At 47.0% G+C, this 16,027-nt stretch overlaps 1 protein-coding gene across 1 annotated transcript in view; it reads right to left on the bottom strand.

Annotated features, from left to right (window-relative positions):
* Window positions 1-990: 990 nt before the first annotated feature.
* The window catches only part of Atp6v1b1 (ATPase H+ transporting V1 subunit B1), a 31,617-nt gene continuing 16,580 nt past the window's right edge, over window positions 991-16,027 (bottom strand). Inside the window, exons 3-14 of the mRNA XM_069988924.1 lie at window positions 12,419-12,517; window positions 12,132-12,225; window positions 11,525-11,602; window positions 10,500-10,639; window positions 9,506-9,607; window positions 8,850-8,947; window positions 7,402-7,525; window positions 7,055-7,205; window positions 6,735-6,817; window positions 4,810-4,914; window positions 4,498-4,627; window positions 991-4,424 (exon numbers count right to left, since the gene is read on the bottom strand). Of these exons, the coding sequence (XP_069845025.1) occupies window positions 4,261-4,424; window positions 4,498-4,627; window positions 4,810-4,914; window positions 6,735-6,817; window positions 7,055-7,205; window positions 7,402-7,525; window positions 8,850-8,947; window positions 9,506-9,607; window positions 10,500-10,639; window positions 11,525-11,602; window positions 12,132-12,225; window positions 12,419-12,517 (1,368 nt within the window). The 3' untranslated portion in view covers window positions 991-4,260. The remainder of the gene's footprint in view (window positions 4,425-4,497; window positions 4,628-4,809; window positions 4,915-6,734; window positions 6,818-7,054; window positions 7,206-7,401; window positions 7,526-8,849; window positions 8,948-9,505; window positions 9,608-10,499; window positions 10,640-11,524; window positions 11,603-12,131; window positions 12,226-12,418; window positions 12,518-16,027) is intronic.

Raw genomic sequence — 16,027 nt, 5'->3', positions numbered from 1 at the left:
ACGAGAAGTTCTATCTACCCAATCCCCACAAAACAACCATAATGGATGGAAACTACTTTTTTTGTTCTTGTTGTTGGTCGTGGGTCTTGAGCTCTGGGCCTGGGTGCCATCCCTCAGCTCTTCAACTCAAGGCTAGCGCTCTACCACTTGAGCCACAGAACCACTTCCAGCTTTTACTGCTTATGTGGTGCTGAGGAATTGAACCCAGGATCTCATGCATGCAAGACAAGCCACTCTACCATTGAACCACCTTCCCAGCCCAGAAACTATTTTTTTTTTTGTAATTGACTTTTTTTGGTGTTTTTTTATTTTTTTAATGTTTTTGTCCTTATGGCACACACATACACACACACTACATAGAGAGAATAAATCTACTAAGTCTCATTAATAACAATCTGTGGCATCTGAGCTACCACCCACTCTTTCCTTCTGTCTTCAAATCATAGCAATAGCCAAAGCTCCAATATGAGAAATTGGCTGAGAAATTGAAACTTCTCTCTTCAGCTCCGGAGAGATAGTATATTTTATTTGGAGAAGTAAGCTGCTTCTCTTTCTTGTGCTTTACAGGCTAAATTCCTGGTGAGCATAGCTAAAAGATTGAGGGATCCCTTTCTTTATCCCCTAATAAAAAGGCATGCAAGGCATGACATACTAAGAATATTGGGGCCCCAATCACTTGCCACTATAGGATCTATATTAGGAGAGGCAAATCAACAGGACCAGAGGCTACCACCCCTGCCCAGAGCTCTCCCCATAAGAGGGTTATCCTGTCTTCAGCTCTACAGCAGGTACTCAAAGGTTATTCCCCATCAATTAATTAGAGCTCCAAGCCACGTGGTGTGGTACAAGCCTATAATCCCAGCACTCAGGAGGCTGAAGCAAGAGGATCACAAGTTGTAGGCCAGTTTGGACCATATAGTAAGTTCAAGGTTAGCCTGGGCTGCATACTTACATTCTGTCTCCAAACAAAAACAAAACAGTCTCCAAGGATTTCCATCAACGATTGATTTATTTGTAATAGTGTGGGGACATAGAGAAGGGGGGGGTCTAATGTTATTCTCAAAATGGAGATTGTTGTAGAAAGCAATTTAAAAAAAAATCTAAACTGTAGGTGAGCTAGTTTGCTACAGGGAACCAGGGAAAGCTTAGAAGATCCCTGATAGTGTCACAACAAACCTTAACAACTAGCTATAAAAATAACCTTGCAAGATCAGTCTAGGGAGCAATTGATTCCTTGGGGAATCAGAAAATAGAGCAATAAGCAGGCAATTAGTGGAGACTAAAAGCTGAGGCAAGGGCAGACAATTTAACCACCAGGGAGTCACCAGGGAGAGACAGTCCAAGAAGATCCTGCTTAAAGCACAGCCATTTAGAGTGACTATAGAGTATGACCAAGGCTACACCCTGTAGTGGTCATTCAGTGCTCATTATGGGGGTGGGGGAGGCTTCACCAAAAAAAATCCATCAATAGAACAAAGTCCCAGAGAGAAGCAAGAAAATAAAAATGTTGTTGACAAAACATATTACCTAAAAAAATTCAGTTACCAACAAAAACTAGGAGATATGCAAAGAAGCAGGAAACTGCAACCCATAAACAAACAATAAAACCAGGCAACAGAAACTGCCCAGGAAAAGTCAGATATCAGACTTTTAGACCAATACTTGAAAGTAGTATTCTAAGCATGTTCCAAAAACTAGAGGAGGGGCTGGGAAGGTGGCTCAGTGGTAGAGTGCTTGCCTTGCATGCATGAGACTCTGGGTTCGATTCTGCAGCACCACATAAGCAGAAAAAGCCAGAAGTGGTGCTGTGGCTCAAGTGGTAGAGCGCTAGCCTTGACTAAAGAGCTGAGGGACAGCACCCAGGCCCAGAGTTCAGGCCCCATGACCAACAACAACAAAAAAAAAACTAGAGGAAACCCTGTTTAAAAAAAAAAAAAGTAAAAGAAAAGCTAGGGATGTAGCTCGGTAGTAGAGTGCTTAACTAGCATGTGAAAGGTCTTGAATTGGAGCCTTAGCACTATAAAAAAATAAGTTCATCTTCCTCACTTTTTCCGCTTTCAAGAAGCACTCAGAGGGGCTGGGAAGGTGGCTCAGTGGTAGAGTGCTTGCCTTGCATGCATGAGGCCCTGGGTTCGATTCCTCAGCACCACATAAGCAAAAAGAAAAAAAGCTGGAAGTGGCGCTGTGGCTCAAGTGGTAGAGCGCTAGCCTTGAGCTGAAGAGCTGAGGGACAGTGCCCAGGCCCAGAGTTCAGGCCCCACGACCGGACCCAAAAAAAAAAAAGAAGCACTCAGAGTTGGGCACTGGTGGCTCAGGCCTGTAATCCTAGGTACTCAGGAGACTGAGATCTGAGGATCACAATTCAAAGCCAGCTGTGGCAGGAAAGTCCATAAGACTTATTTCCAATTAACCACCAGAAAACTGGAAGTAGTGCTATGGCTCAAGCGGTAGAGCACTCACCTTGAACTGAAGAGCTGAGGGATAACGTCCAGGCCCAGAGTTCAAGCCCCATGACTGACCAAAAAAAAAAAAAAAGCATTCAGGATATCCTTATAGATAGGGGGCCATCACAGCCTTCAGCAGCAGACATTCTGGATTTCTGGACGCCTATTGGTTGTTTTTTTCTTTTTTCTTTTTTTCATTTGTGCCAGTCCTGAGGACTGAATTCAGGGTCTGGGAGCTCTCCCTGAGCTGTTTTTCTCAAGGCTAACTCTCACTTTACCACTTGAGCCAGAGCTCTACTTCCAGCTTTTTGTGTGTGTGTGTGTGTGTGTGTGTGTGTGTGTGTGTGTGTGTGTGTGTGTGTGTGTGTGTGTGTGTGTGTGTGTGTGTGTGTGTGTGTGTGTGTGTGTGTGTGTGTGTGTGTGTGTGTGTGTGTGTGTGTGTGTGTGTGAATTGGAAAGTCTTACAGATTTTCCTGTCCTGTCGGGCTTCCAGACAAGATCCTCAAATCTCAGTCTCCGGAATAGGATTACTGGCATGAGCCACCAGTGTCTGCCTTACCTATTTCTTTTCTTTTCTTTTCTCCTCTCTTTCTTTCTTTCTTTCTTTCTTTCTTTCTTTCTTTCTTTCTTTCTTTCTTTCTTTCTTTCTTTCTTTCTTTCTTTCTTTCTTTCTTTCTTTCTTTTCTTTTTTTTGTCAGCCGTGGAGCTTGAACTCTGGGCCTGGGACTATCCCTCAGCTCTTCAGCTCAAGGCTAGTACTCTAGGCGGTGCCGGTGGCTCACACCTATAATCCTAACTACTCAGGAGGCTGAGATCTGAGGATCTTGGTTCAAAGCCAGCCCCGGCTTATCTCCAATAAAACACTAGAAAAACAGAAGTGGCAGAGCGCTTGCCTTTAGCTGAAGAACACAGGGACAGCGCCCAAGCCCAGAGTTCAGGTCTCATGACCCCCCCCCCAAAAAAAAGGCTAGTACTCTAGCACTTGAGCCACAGTGCCACTTCCGGCTTTTTCTGCTTATGTGGGGCTCAGGAACTGAACCCAGGGCCTCATGCATGCAAGGCAAGCGCTCTACCACTGAGCCACCTTCCCAGCCCTGCCTCACCTATTTCTTAACTAGGAAACTTTTATTCGCCTTCTGCCCCCCATATCCTCAGCCCATATCCTCAGGTCCCTTCCAGAGGCCAGAGGCCATCTCCCCTCCCCCCCACTCCTCCTCCTCCCCTGTCTAAAGTCAAACACATTCTTTGTGGAAAGTAGTCCCTTCCCGTGGCCTTGAGCTCCATGCAAGTTTATCAAGAAATCGGGAATTCTGTTATCAACTGTTTTAAGACACAAAGAGAAAATAGTAGAATCTGCTCCACCATCTGCAACTTCAACAATTATTATTATTTTGCCAATTTTGTTTTCACCTAAGGTAAAATTCCCTTCAGTTCTTGGGGTGCATCTTTTTTGTGAGGGGTGCATCTTTTAAAATAAAAGTACAGGTTCGGGGGTGGGGGTTAGCTCAGTAATAGATCGATTACTTAGCATGAAGGAGAACTTGAGTTCCATCTCCACCACCTCCCCAAACAGGAAAAAGGTCCCTAACCCCCAAATCTAATTAAAAATATGATGCCACCGGCTTAGTAACTTCTCCTTCTTTCTGTGTTGAAGGGTGGAGCTTGGGCTCCCCGGTCGCCTTCAGGGGGCCGAGGGGACTCAGAAGAGGTGAACTGGGGTGCGTGCGGGAGATGGGGAGCTGGAGGATCCGGGCGGCGGGTACCGGAGGGCTGGGAGGGCTCGGGTCCTGGACCTCGCGGAGGAGCACCGCGCCGTCTAGAGCGCTGTGTCGGCCGCGGGGTCCTGCGCAGCCCCCTCGCGGGAGTAGAACTCTTCGATCACGCTCTGCGGGATGCGTTTCAGCATCTCCTTGGGGAAGATGCGCAGCAGCTTCCAGCCCAGGTCCAGAGATTCGAACACCGAGCGGTTCTCGTAGGAACCTGGGGGCCGAGCGGGAGTGTCAGGGTGGGTGGGGCGGCTGGGAGGACGGCGGGGCGGGGACGCGCGGCTCACCCTGGTTGATGAAGTTCCTCTCGAACTTCTGCAGGAATTCCAGGTAGAGCAGGTCTTCGGAGGTGAGCGCTTCCTCCCCAACCACGGCCTTCATGGCCTGCACGTCCTTCCCGATGGCGTAGCAGGCGTACTGAGGGACGGGGTACGGGGACAGAGGGGACCGGTGGGGCCATCGGAGGGGCTGATCGGGAAGCCCGTGCCCCCTTCTCCCACCCCCTCGCCCAGGCTGTGCTAGCGAGCTCCTTTGAGTAGTCAGAATCGGGTCCACATGGGACTCATCTCCAGCTTCTGAAAACCCGACCCTCTCCTCACCAACTGGTTAGAGACATCGCCGTGGTCCTTCCTCGTCATGCCCTCCCCAATGGCGGACTTCATCAGCCTTGACAGCGACGGGAGCACGTTGATGGGCGGGTAGATCTGGGGCGCGGGAGGAGCGTGGTGGACAGCGGGCCCCAAGCTGTGCTCTCCCGGCCTTTGGCTCGTCATCCCCACCCTCGCCCTGTGCCTGGTTCTGGGGAGACTCCTAGAAGAATCTGGGAAGAGGTGAGGGATCCCACTCCCCTCTCCTTTATTTCCCACTGGTTCTAGGGCTTGAAGTCTCCACGTTGTAGCCTTAGGCAGGACTGTAGATGGGGTGAACATTAGTGAAAGACTATTTCAAACCATTTGATTATGTGGACAAAGCAGATTGATGTTTCATAGCGGTAAAGAAAGAATCTGCTGTTCGAGGGTAAAGTTGTAACTTTCTTTTTTTTATTTTCTGGCAGTATGGGAGTGTTCAAGTCAGGGTTTTATATTTGCTAGGCAGGCACTCTACCACTTGAGCCACATGTTAATCGTTTTTGTTTTAATCTTCCAGATACAGTCTCTTGATTTTGCTCTGGTTAGCGGTGGATAGAGATTCTCTTAATCTTACAGATGCTTCCCAAGTAGCTAGGATTACAAATGTGGATCACCATGCTTGATGTGTTCTCTTTTTGTTGTTTTGTTTTTGTCAGTCGTGGAACTTGAACTCTAGGCCTGGGTGTTGTCCCTCAGCTCTTCAACTCAAGGTTAGTGCTCTACTACTTGAGCCACAGTGCCACTTTCATTTTTCTGGTGGTTAATTGAAGAGTCTCATGGACTTCCCTGCCCAGGCTGGCTTTGAACCATGATCCTCAGATCTCAGCCTCCTGAGTAGCTAGGATTACAGGCCAGAGCCATCAGCGCCCACTTTGGTGTGTTCTTTGAAAGAAAGGGGTTCTTGCTAACTCCCCCCCCCCCCACTGTCCTCAATCTGCAATCTTCCTAAATCCTCTTTCCACTTTTTCCTCCAGGCTATACTCAAACCACAATCCTCCTATGTCTTTTTCCTGTATAACTGGGATTAGAGGTGTGAGCCTCTGCATCTTGCCCCTGAGTACAGCCTTTAGCCCTTTTAGACCTGTGTGTGTGTGTGCGCCAATCCTGGAGTTTGAACTCAAAGCCTGAGTGTGTCCCTGAACTTTTTTTTTTTTTTTTTGTCGGTCGTGGGGCTTGAACTCTGGGCCTGGGCGTTGTCCCTTAGCTCTTCAGCTCAAGGCGAGCGCTCTACCACTTGAGCTACAGCGCCACTTCCGGTTTTCTGGTGGTTTTATTGGAGATAGGAGTCTCACGGTCTCTCCTGCCCGGGCTGGCTTTGAACCGCGATCCTCAGATCTCAGCCTCCTGAGTAGCTAGGATTACAGGCATGAGCCACCAGCGCCCGGCTTTGTCCCTGAACTTTTGTGCACAAGCATAGCACTCTACCACTTGAGCCACAGCTCCATGTCCAGCTTTCATGACTGGCTGGCTTCAAACCTTGATCCTCAGATCTCAGCCTCCTAAATAGCTAGGGTTACAGGTGTGTGCCACCTTGCCTGGCATGGGATCAATATTTTCTAGCCCTGTGGCCCTTTATTCACAATTTACTTGTTTCAGCCATTGGTTTCTGCTCACCAAAGCAAATAACTGGAAAAGGAAGGGAAATGTTACTTAGTGTCTACTAATTAGCAGCAGATGTTTCTTGTCTGCTAGTTTAGTTTATTTTCCACAATGTATTGGTGAGCATTCCCTTGTCATCAAAGAACAACTCTAGGCCCAGAGAAATGAGATTGTTTTCTCAGGGTCCCATGACAGATGGGCTGGATTCTACCCAGCTGTAATCAATTTTCCTAGGTGCATATTGCCCCTCCGCACTGTCTTTGGAGAGAACAGAAGTGGGAGGGAGGGAGCAGTACCTGCCGGTTATATAGCTGTCTGTCCACGTAGATCTGTCCCTCTGTGATGAAGCCTGTCAAGTCTGGGATGGGGTGGGTGATATCTACAAGAAAATGCACTGGTCTTAATGGGGATGGGTTTAGGTCTCTGCCCACTTAGGATCACTAGGATTTTAGCCCTCTTGTGGGGGGGGGGGTGAAAAAGGAGCAAAGCTACTGTGCAGCCTCACAAAACAGCATGTCCTCTCCCTTTCTCTCTCATTCCCTCTCCCTCCCCTCACATCTGGGTGAGAAAGGGAAGGAAGGAGGATTCTGGAGGTTGGGGGCTGCAAGAAGGCTACCATCATTGGGCATGGTGAGGATGGGTATCTGTGTGATGGATCCTCCTCGGCCCTCCACGCGGCCTGCTCTCTCATAGATGGTCGCCAGGTCTGTGTACATGTATCCTGGGAAGCCTCTGCGGCCGGGCACCTCCTCTCTGGCAGCTGAGACCTGCAATACCCATGGGCATTGAGAGTAAGACAGGAGGTAAGAGGTGGAGACTAGGAAGGGGGAGAAGGATGTCTGGAGTGGAGGGATGGAGAGGAACAGCAGGGTGCGGTAGGTGAGCTCCCTTCTTCTTCAGGGTGACCCCCTGGATTGTGATGACTAGGAAGACAGCAATGGACCCGACTGTCAGCCAGCTCACCTCCCGCAAGGCTTCTGCGTAGGAACTCATGTCCGTCAAGATGACCAGCACGTGCTTCTCACACTGGTAGGCAAGGAATTCGGCAGTGGTTAGTGCCAGGCGTGGGGTGATGATCCGCTCAATCCTGGAGGCAAGGCATGGCCAAAATTTAGAGATCTTGGAGGCCTGGAGCCCCCATGTAGGCCCAGGGAGAGTGCAAGGTGAACTGGGAAACTGGTTCACATATAGCAACAGGGGATGGAGAACTTGGGCCCTTGCTGCCAAGCCCCAGGTCTGGGCCATTTTCCAGGGAGCAGGTACTTGCTAGCAAATCTGATTCCCCTTTCTTTCTTTCTTTCTTTCTTTCTTTCTTTCTTTCTTTCTTTCTTTCTTTCTTTCTTTCTTTCTTTCTTTCTTTCTTTATTTTGGGTCCAGTCGTGAGGCCTGAACTCTGGGCCTGGGCGCTGTCCCTCAGCTCTTCAGCTCAAGGCTAGTGCTCTACCACTTGAGCCACAGCGCCACTTCCGGCTTTTTTCTTTTTGCTTATGTGGTGCTGAGGAATCGAACCCTGGGCCTCATGCATGCAAGGCAAGCGCTCTACCACTGAGCCACATTCCCAACCCCTCTGATTCCCCTTTCTACCACCTCTCCAACATACAGAGGGGTCAGAGCCAAGGCCAGCATGGGAGTTTCTTAAGAGGGCCAGATTTATCTCATGATGAGAGTAGCCTTGTCAGATGGGGTAGGAGAAAGTGAAGGACTCTAATGTGTTACCCTCATGAGTGGCCTGGGGCAGAAGCACCTGCTCTAGTACCCTCTTAGCCCAGGGCACCCTGAGTTTGGGTCCCTCTTTGTCTTCTCTCGGATCCCAGCACCCACTCGTGTACTCTTCCCATCTGAAGCTCCTATGAGCACCCTTCTTTTGACTCAAGCACTCTCAATCCCTAGACTTGCTTGGGCTTTTGGTTCCCATCCTTGGTAGGAACCAAATCTTGGCCTCTACAATTGTATTACTTAGTTTTTGCAGCAGCCTTAATACTCAGGATAGTTTATTGGAATTAATTAATTTTGCACCTGATCCCCAGGTCTTCAACTCCTACTAAGTTTTCAAAACAGTGATTTCTCTAAGAAAACAGCAAAGTGGTGACTTTCTGGGAGTGGCCCTAGGATGGTGGGGCCCTGCCTTAGAACAGTGGCTGCATGTAGGTTGTGGGAGGAACAGAGGCACCACAGGTGGCAGGAAAGGCCATACTCTGGCTCCCTGTGTCTCTCAGTGGGCTTTCTCTAGCCCTTCCCAGGCCTCATCCCCCTGTGCCCCTCCACACCCCCCCCCCCATCTGTACAACCACAATGTTTTCTCCTAAGTCTGGCTTATGGTTGTGGTACTAGGTCACCCTGAGCCTTTGGACTTTGAGTCTTGGAGAGAGGGCTTATTCCCTGAGGGTAGTCTGGGCATGGGGAGGGCTCACGTGGGGTCATTGGCCAAGTTCAGAAAGAGACAGACGTTTCCCATGGTTCCATTCTGCTCAAAGTCTGACTTGAAGAACCTGGCTGTCTCCATGTTCACCTGCACACACAGCAGAGAGGGTTAGAAGCAGTACCCTGCAGCCTGAGGGCAAGCCTAGCCCCGCCCAGCTCTCCTCAAAGCCTGTGGATTGACTGGCTAACAGTTGCTGGGGTTAATAGTCACTGGGTGACTCAGGCTTGATCAGGTCCTCTAGAGAAGGTCAGACTTTTTCATCTTGAGTTCTACTCAGTGGCATCACTGCCCCCTTCTTTGATGAACTGCTTTCCCTACAACTCTCTGTCTTCCCCCAAAGGCCCTCTGAGAGCCCCTTCCTGCAGCTGTCTTGTCTCCCTAGGATCCATGGTTTCCTCCTTCAGACCATGCTGGGCCTTACCGTATGGCTGTCATAACTTTTGGGATGCCTTGTGTGACCAAACTGATTTGGTCATGCGCTTGCTCTTATCTCTATCACCAGACTTGCCTGGAGTTTGATGGATTGTCACCTAGAAGCAGGACTGTGTCTCCCCCCCTCTGATCAGGTGGTGCTAGGGTCTGGGATCAAGATAGGCCTGCCTGGTCACAGCTTCCAGAACTTGCAGGTCCTCTCAGCCTCCTTACCCCCATAGCTGCAAAGACAATGGCGAAGTTGTCCTCATGATAATCAAGCACTGCCTTGGATTTCTTCACCAGCCCAGCCTGGCGGCAGATCTGGGCAGCAATCTGTGGCAGAATGGGTCAGGAGAGAGGCCATGAGAGCAGAGCCCAGAGCACTACAGAACACCAGTGAGAATGGACAGAAATCTCCAGTCTATCCTCCCCGCACTGCCCCAAGCCCTTGGGTGTCCAAACTCAGAGAGGTTAAGGGACTTCCTTGGGCTCTACAGCCTTTCTTGGGGAGATGGGGTGGCCTGTTCTATGGCTACTAAATGTCTGAAGGTGCCCATCACTAGGAGTTAGGGCAGAGGAATGAATGGTCCCCAAGAACAAATTACTGAGTATGGTTTTGAGCAAGTTGGCTCAGGGCAGTTAAGCCTTTCAGACCCGCACTTCCCACAGCCTGCTGTGATTCTGTGTGTAGAGTTGCTCTGGGCCTGCAGTGGAAGGGCTTGCAGACCTCATGTACCAAACCAGGATATGTGTATGGATGTGTGGAAGGATGGAGGCGCTTAGCCATCTGGTCACAAACACCATTTTGAGAGTGAGCTGGGGCACACTCAGATGTGATGGGGAAAGAGTGACTAGAAACCTTGACACATCAGCTACTCTAAGAAGCTGCTGTTCCTGCCTGGTGCAGTGAGCAGCACAAGAACTAGCAGGGAGAGGCTGCAGCTGATCTGGCAGTGCTTTTAACACTAGGGGATACTTAGGTGCTCTCTTGAGCCAGTGAGTTACCCACTCACTTAAGGCAGTTGGAAGTCCTGCTGTGGAGCAGTGACACTTGCTGTATGCCAGGTGTTAAATGGTCCTGAAGCCCTGAACTTCCAGGGGATGCCTGCTAGTCTGGATGCTGGTGATTCCCACTTCCTATTCTCAATAGGAACCCAGCTTGTTGGCTCAGCAGCCTGGGCCTTCACTTTTGTCCTTGCACCTTGGTTATACCCCAAAAGCTCACCTCATTGTGAGGGAGCCCTGCTGCAGAGAAGATGGGGATCTTCTGACCACGTGCAATGCTGTTCATGACATCAATGGGAGAGAGGCCTGTCTGAATCATCTCCTCTGGGTAGATGCGGTCATGGGGATTGATGGGCTGGCCTAAAAAGGAGCAACCATGGATGCTCAGGGCTTGTAGCCCTTCCCTTCCTTCCCCACCCATGCCCCATCTCCAGAGAACTTTCTGCCATGGTAGAACTGTGCTCTATTTGCACCACCTTGCATAGCCCTAGGCATGTGGCTATTGCCATGTGAAATGTGGCTTCCAAATGAAGCCTTCTTTCCTATTGGTTTAAGTTTAAACAGTGACAGGACCTGTGCTACCTTGGACAGAGCCACTTTAGAGTTTGTAAGCAGGTGGTGGGAACTCAGGCTGAGGGTTCCTTGGGCTAAGACAGTTTTCTCTTCATACCCCAGACCCTTGTGTGGGGTTCAGAAGACCCCAGGGTGACTCAAAGACCACTTCTCTGAGCTGTTGTGTGCTCTGTGCTCTCGCATCAACTTCCTGATGGCTTGGGCAAGCTACAGGCAACCACAGGGCTCTGTCAGTCCCTCCATAGACTGAGAGGTGGGAGTTGGACTGAGAAGAAGAACTTCAGGATGTCTCAGAGCCTGGGTGGGGCTTTTGCTGCTGCTGCAAACCATGTCAACCTTAGCTTTCATGGTGGCACAGTAACTAAAGGTGTGGAGGGATGAGTTGGGAGCACATGCAGAACACTGCACAATGCAGTAACATTTTACAGGGGTGAGACGTGGCATGCTGAGGGCAGTGTTCAGCTTCAGTGGTAGATCTAGAGACAGAGAAGCCTTTGCTTCTCGGACATTATACTGTATCTATTTGTTTGATCAGCCAGCCCAAAGGCCATCACTGGTCAGTCATTCTGACTTGTGTAGGTAGAACTCCCAAGGGCAGAATGACAGAGATGGCAGTGGGGGGAGGGTTGGAGACTAAGTCCTATAATCCATCCAGAGCCTCCCCTCACTCACCATTGATGTCCAGAAATTCCTCCGCCATGACCACTGGCCCTTTGTCAATGGGTTTGCCAGAGCCATTGAAAACTCGACCTGAGAGTGAGAGGGGGTGTAGAATGTGTTCAGGGCCAGCCCTGGGTCTCTCACAGATCTCATCTCCTGCATCACCACCAGGATCCTCTCACCAACATCCCATTGTGTCCCCACCTCCTCAGAGTCTGTCCCAGGAAGATGACTATAGGAACTGTCACCCTGAGAGTCCTCATGTCTCTCATGGAGACCTTTATGGGCAAGGTCTTGGTCTAGGACTCTGATTCGAGTGGGAGGATTCTAGGGCTGGAAAGAGGGAACTATCAGGCAAGGTGGGTCTTGAAATAAATTTTTGGGATATGCACTATTCAGCCTAACCTCAAATAAGGTACCTGCTGTATCTGTAGTTTATTAAACTTGCTTTGCTCATTGAATATTTTCTATATGGCACACCCTGAGCTGGGGTTGAGAACCAAAGAGAGAAGATATCACCTGTGGCCTCAAATTGCACACAGGTAAGACAGGCATGTAAACAAGCAATACAATGTGGTATGTAAAGGGCCGAGAGGGCTCTGCCCCGCATGTCCCTCACCCAGCATGTCCTCTGACACTGGAGTCCGTAAGATGTCCCCTGTGAATTCACAAGTTGTCTTCTGGGCATCAATCCCAGAGGTCCCTTCAAACACCTACAGGACAAGATATAGTTCCTCTGATAAAGGCTTGCTGGAGAGATTGATCTCCACTCCAGGCATTATTTGTGCCCAGGTTTGGGCAGGCCAACAGGGAGATAGGTAATTTCTTGCTTGTAAGAGAGTGTGGTAATTTTGTGAGCTCATTTGTGTATTTACTCGGCCAGCAGAGCTCTGTGACACCACCTACCTGAACAATGGCTTTGGTCCCAGCCACCTCAAGCACTTGGCCACTCCTCTGAGTCCCATCAGGGAGGGTGAAGTTCACAATCTCTGCATACTGTGCAAACTGACAGGGAAAGAGAGAAGCCCAGGATGGTAGTAAGACCAGAGGCAAAGCCCAAGCCACCTCCTCCATTCCTTCTTGATCCAGTTGCAAGTTACTATCTGTGTTCTGTGCCTAGACACTTTTAGAAATAAACTTGAAGGGCTGGGATGGGGACATTTGGATCCTGCTTGGGAGGGAGTATGACAAGGGATTTAGAGTCAAAGACCAGGTTAAAATATGAACTCTTTTACTTAGCTGTGTGGCCTTGCACGAATTGCTTAGTGATTTGTAGCAACTCATTAAGTATTTAAGCCATTAACTCATGAGACTTAGCTTTCTCATCCTTAAAATGAGGGTAAGAAGAAGATCTACTCCACAGGGCTGCTGTAGTCAGGAAGTGAGATAATATAGATGAATCTGTTAGCATGGCACCTTATAAAAACTTAATAAAGTAGAATAGTTGTTGTGGGCTTCTGTTGGTTAATGGGAAGTACACTGACAAAATGCTTTCCTTTGTTCAAACTCCAAGAGAAAGACTCCCTGCTCTCTGATATCTCTATGTAGGGAATTTTTTTCAGCCATGGGGTTGGGATTGATTCATGTCAGAAATTTAGGGAAAAGAAAAAAAAATAACAGATAAATATCCAGAATACACAAAGAACTTTACAGCCAGATAAAAGGTTTGAGGATGATTGATAGACATTTCTTCAAAGAAGAAATATGAATGATCAATAGACATCTGATAAGATACTCAGTATTATTAGACATTAAGAAAATAAAAATGGACAGGCACCAGTGTCACATGCTTGTTATCCTAGCTACTCAGGAGGCAGAGATCTGAGGATTGCAATTCAAAGCCAGCCAAGACAGGAAAGTCCTTGAGACTCTTTATCTTCAACTAGCCACCAAAAAGTTGGAAGTAGAGTTGTAGCTACAGTGGTAGAGTGCTAGCCTTGAGGGGAAAAATATCTAAGGGACAGTGCCAAGGCTCTAAGTTCAGGTCCAAGGACCACAACACACACACACACACACACACACACACACACACACACACACACACACACACACACACACACACACACACACACACACACGTACATGAATGGGCACAGCATGGTCATAGTAGCAAAAAACTGGAAACAAGCCAGGTGCTGGTGGCTCATGCCTATATATCTGAAGATCATGTTTCCAAGTCAGCCTGGGTAGCAAACTCCCTGAGACTCTTATCTCCAATAATTTACTCAGACAAGATTGGGCGCGTTCAGGGTGGTATGGCTGTAGACAACTCAAAAAAAGCCAGAATAAAAAAAGCCAGAAGGGGTATTAGGGCTCAAGTGGTAGAGTGCTTGCCTTGAGCAAAAGAAACTCAGGTCAGGGACAGCTCTCACTACCAAAGTTGAAGCCCCAGGATTGGCAAAAAAAAAAAAAAAAAAAAAAAAAAAAGTGGAAACAATCAAATTAGCTGCCAGCTGATGAATGCATAAATAAAATGTAATATTCACTTGAAAAGTGTGACATTTATGGTATGTGAATTATAACTAAATTTAAAATCCCATCAGGCTGTCACTTGAGGACCAGGTAGGCACGTAAGACTTCTCCCTGGGAAATCCCTAAGCTCTGTAGGTTTAGTCACATCTAAGGAAAGCTATAAAAAATACTAATTCCTCACTTCTGAGTTGGTTCTTTGAAAAGTCTAATAAAATATGCAAATAGACAACATAAGAAAACAATGAAAGCCACGAATAAAATAACTGTTGGAGCTGTACTGATATATTAAAGAGACAATAAAATGAATTATAAACAACTTTATACAGCATATAAAATTTAGATGAAATGAGTAAAGTTTTAGGATAATATGACTCAAGCTAAAACCAATGAAAAATTAATAGAAAGTCAGAGTGATTATATAGTTCAAAGAAATAGAATAAATAGATTAAAATTCACCCCCCACAGAAAAGTGCCAGTCTCACATAGCTCTACAAGTGAATTCTAGCAATCCAGGGGGAAATAATTTGAAATTTACTTAAGCTCTTCAAAACCCTAGAAGAAAATGTTAATTCATTTTATGAGGCAAGCATAACCTTATACCAAAATAAAATAGTTATGGAGAAATTATAGGTGGTTTCACTCATGAATATGGATGTAGAAATCCCACATTATATATTAGCAAGCCAAATTCAGTAATTTGTAAAAATGATTGTTAAAAACCCAAATAATAAAATTAAAAATTAAGTATATCACCTTTATAATAACAATTAAAATGCAGACATTACGAAAATGTCATGTTTTTCTATTTTTGAGTCTGTGACTCAAAACTCAGAATTAACTTTTTTAAAAAGGACCTGAAAATACAACCATGAACATTGACAAATGCATAAAGACCTTACAGGACTAGAAAAAAGGACACAAATAGAAAGTAAAAAATACCAAATTGAAACTGTTCAAGGAATTCAAGGTTAGTCTAATATTTGAAAAATCTATCGATATAGTTCAACTTTTTTAGTTCAACTTACTAATAGAGCAAGGGATCCAATTTATGACCATTTCAAAAAGTTTTCAGAAGAAGTTAAAAATTATCTATAATTATAAAAAAAAGATCAAAATTATTCTTTGAAAACAAGGAATAAAAGGGAAATTTCTTTTTCTTTTCTTTTAAAGGTGATGTACAGAAGGGTTACCGTTACCTAAGTCAGGCAATGAGTACATTTCTTTTTGAAGAGTGTCATGCCCTCCCTCTTTTTTGCCCAGTTTTTTCCCTCCTTTTCCGCTCCCCATCAAGTTTTATAGTTCATTTCTAACATAGTATCTAATGGGAATCACCACCGAATTAGTTCACCCTTTATCCCCCCATTTCTCTATTTCCCATTCCCCTCCTAAAAGGGAAATTCCTTAATCACCAAGTGAGTATCCTTAAGAAGCCTACAGATACTTTTTCAATAGAAATATGCATGAACACACACACACACACACACACACACACACACACACACACACACACACATATTTTTGTAGGTCATGGGGCCTGAACTCTGGGTCTGGGCGCTATCAGTCAGCTCTTCAGCTCAAGGCTAGAGCTCTACCACTTGAGCCACAGCACCACTTCCAGCTTTTTCGGCTTATGTGATGCTGAAGAATCGAACCCAAGGCTTCATGCATGCAAGGCAAGCACTCTACCACTGAGCCACCTTCCCAGCCCTGAACATATATTTTTCAATATGAATATGAAATATCCTATTCAATGACATGATGTATAAAAGCTTCCCTTTAAAATTAGGAGGCAAACAACCAGTTGTTTAAGGATACAGGCGGACCTGTTGCAACAATGAGAAGTACAAGTTGTCATGTCCAAAACGAGCTTTACAACGTCGGTGGGGGGGGAGGGTGGGGAAGAGAATTGGGATTGGGGGGGGAAGGGGGGAGGCTGGGAAGGGATATGAAGGGTAAACAAAGGAAGAGGCTGCAATGCTTGGTAAGAAATGTACGCATTATCCTGCCCATGTAATTGTAACCCCTCTGTATAGTAAGTTCACA

This window comes from Dipodomys merriami, unplaced genomic scaffold (genome assembly GCF_024711535.1).
Source record: "Dipodomys merriami isolate MVZ:Mamm:240054 unplaced genomic scaffold, mDipMer1.0.p SCAF_37, whole genome shotgun sequence".
Taxonomy (NCBI): domain Eukaryota; kingdom Metazoa; phylum Chordata; class Mammalia; order Rodentia; family Heteromyidae; genus Dipodomys; species Dipodomys merriami.
The sequence above is the reverse complement of the archived record's forward strand: the minus strand, read 5'-3'. Positions and strand labels throughout refer to the sequence as shown.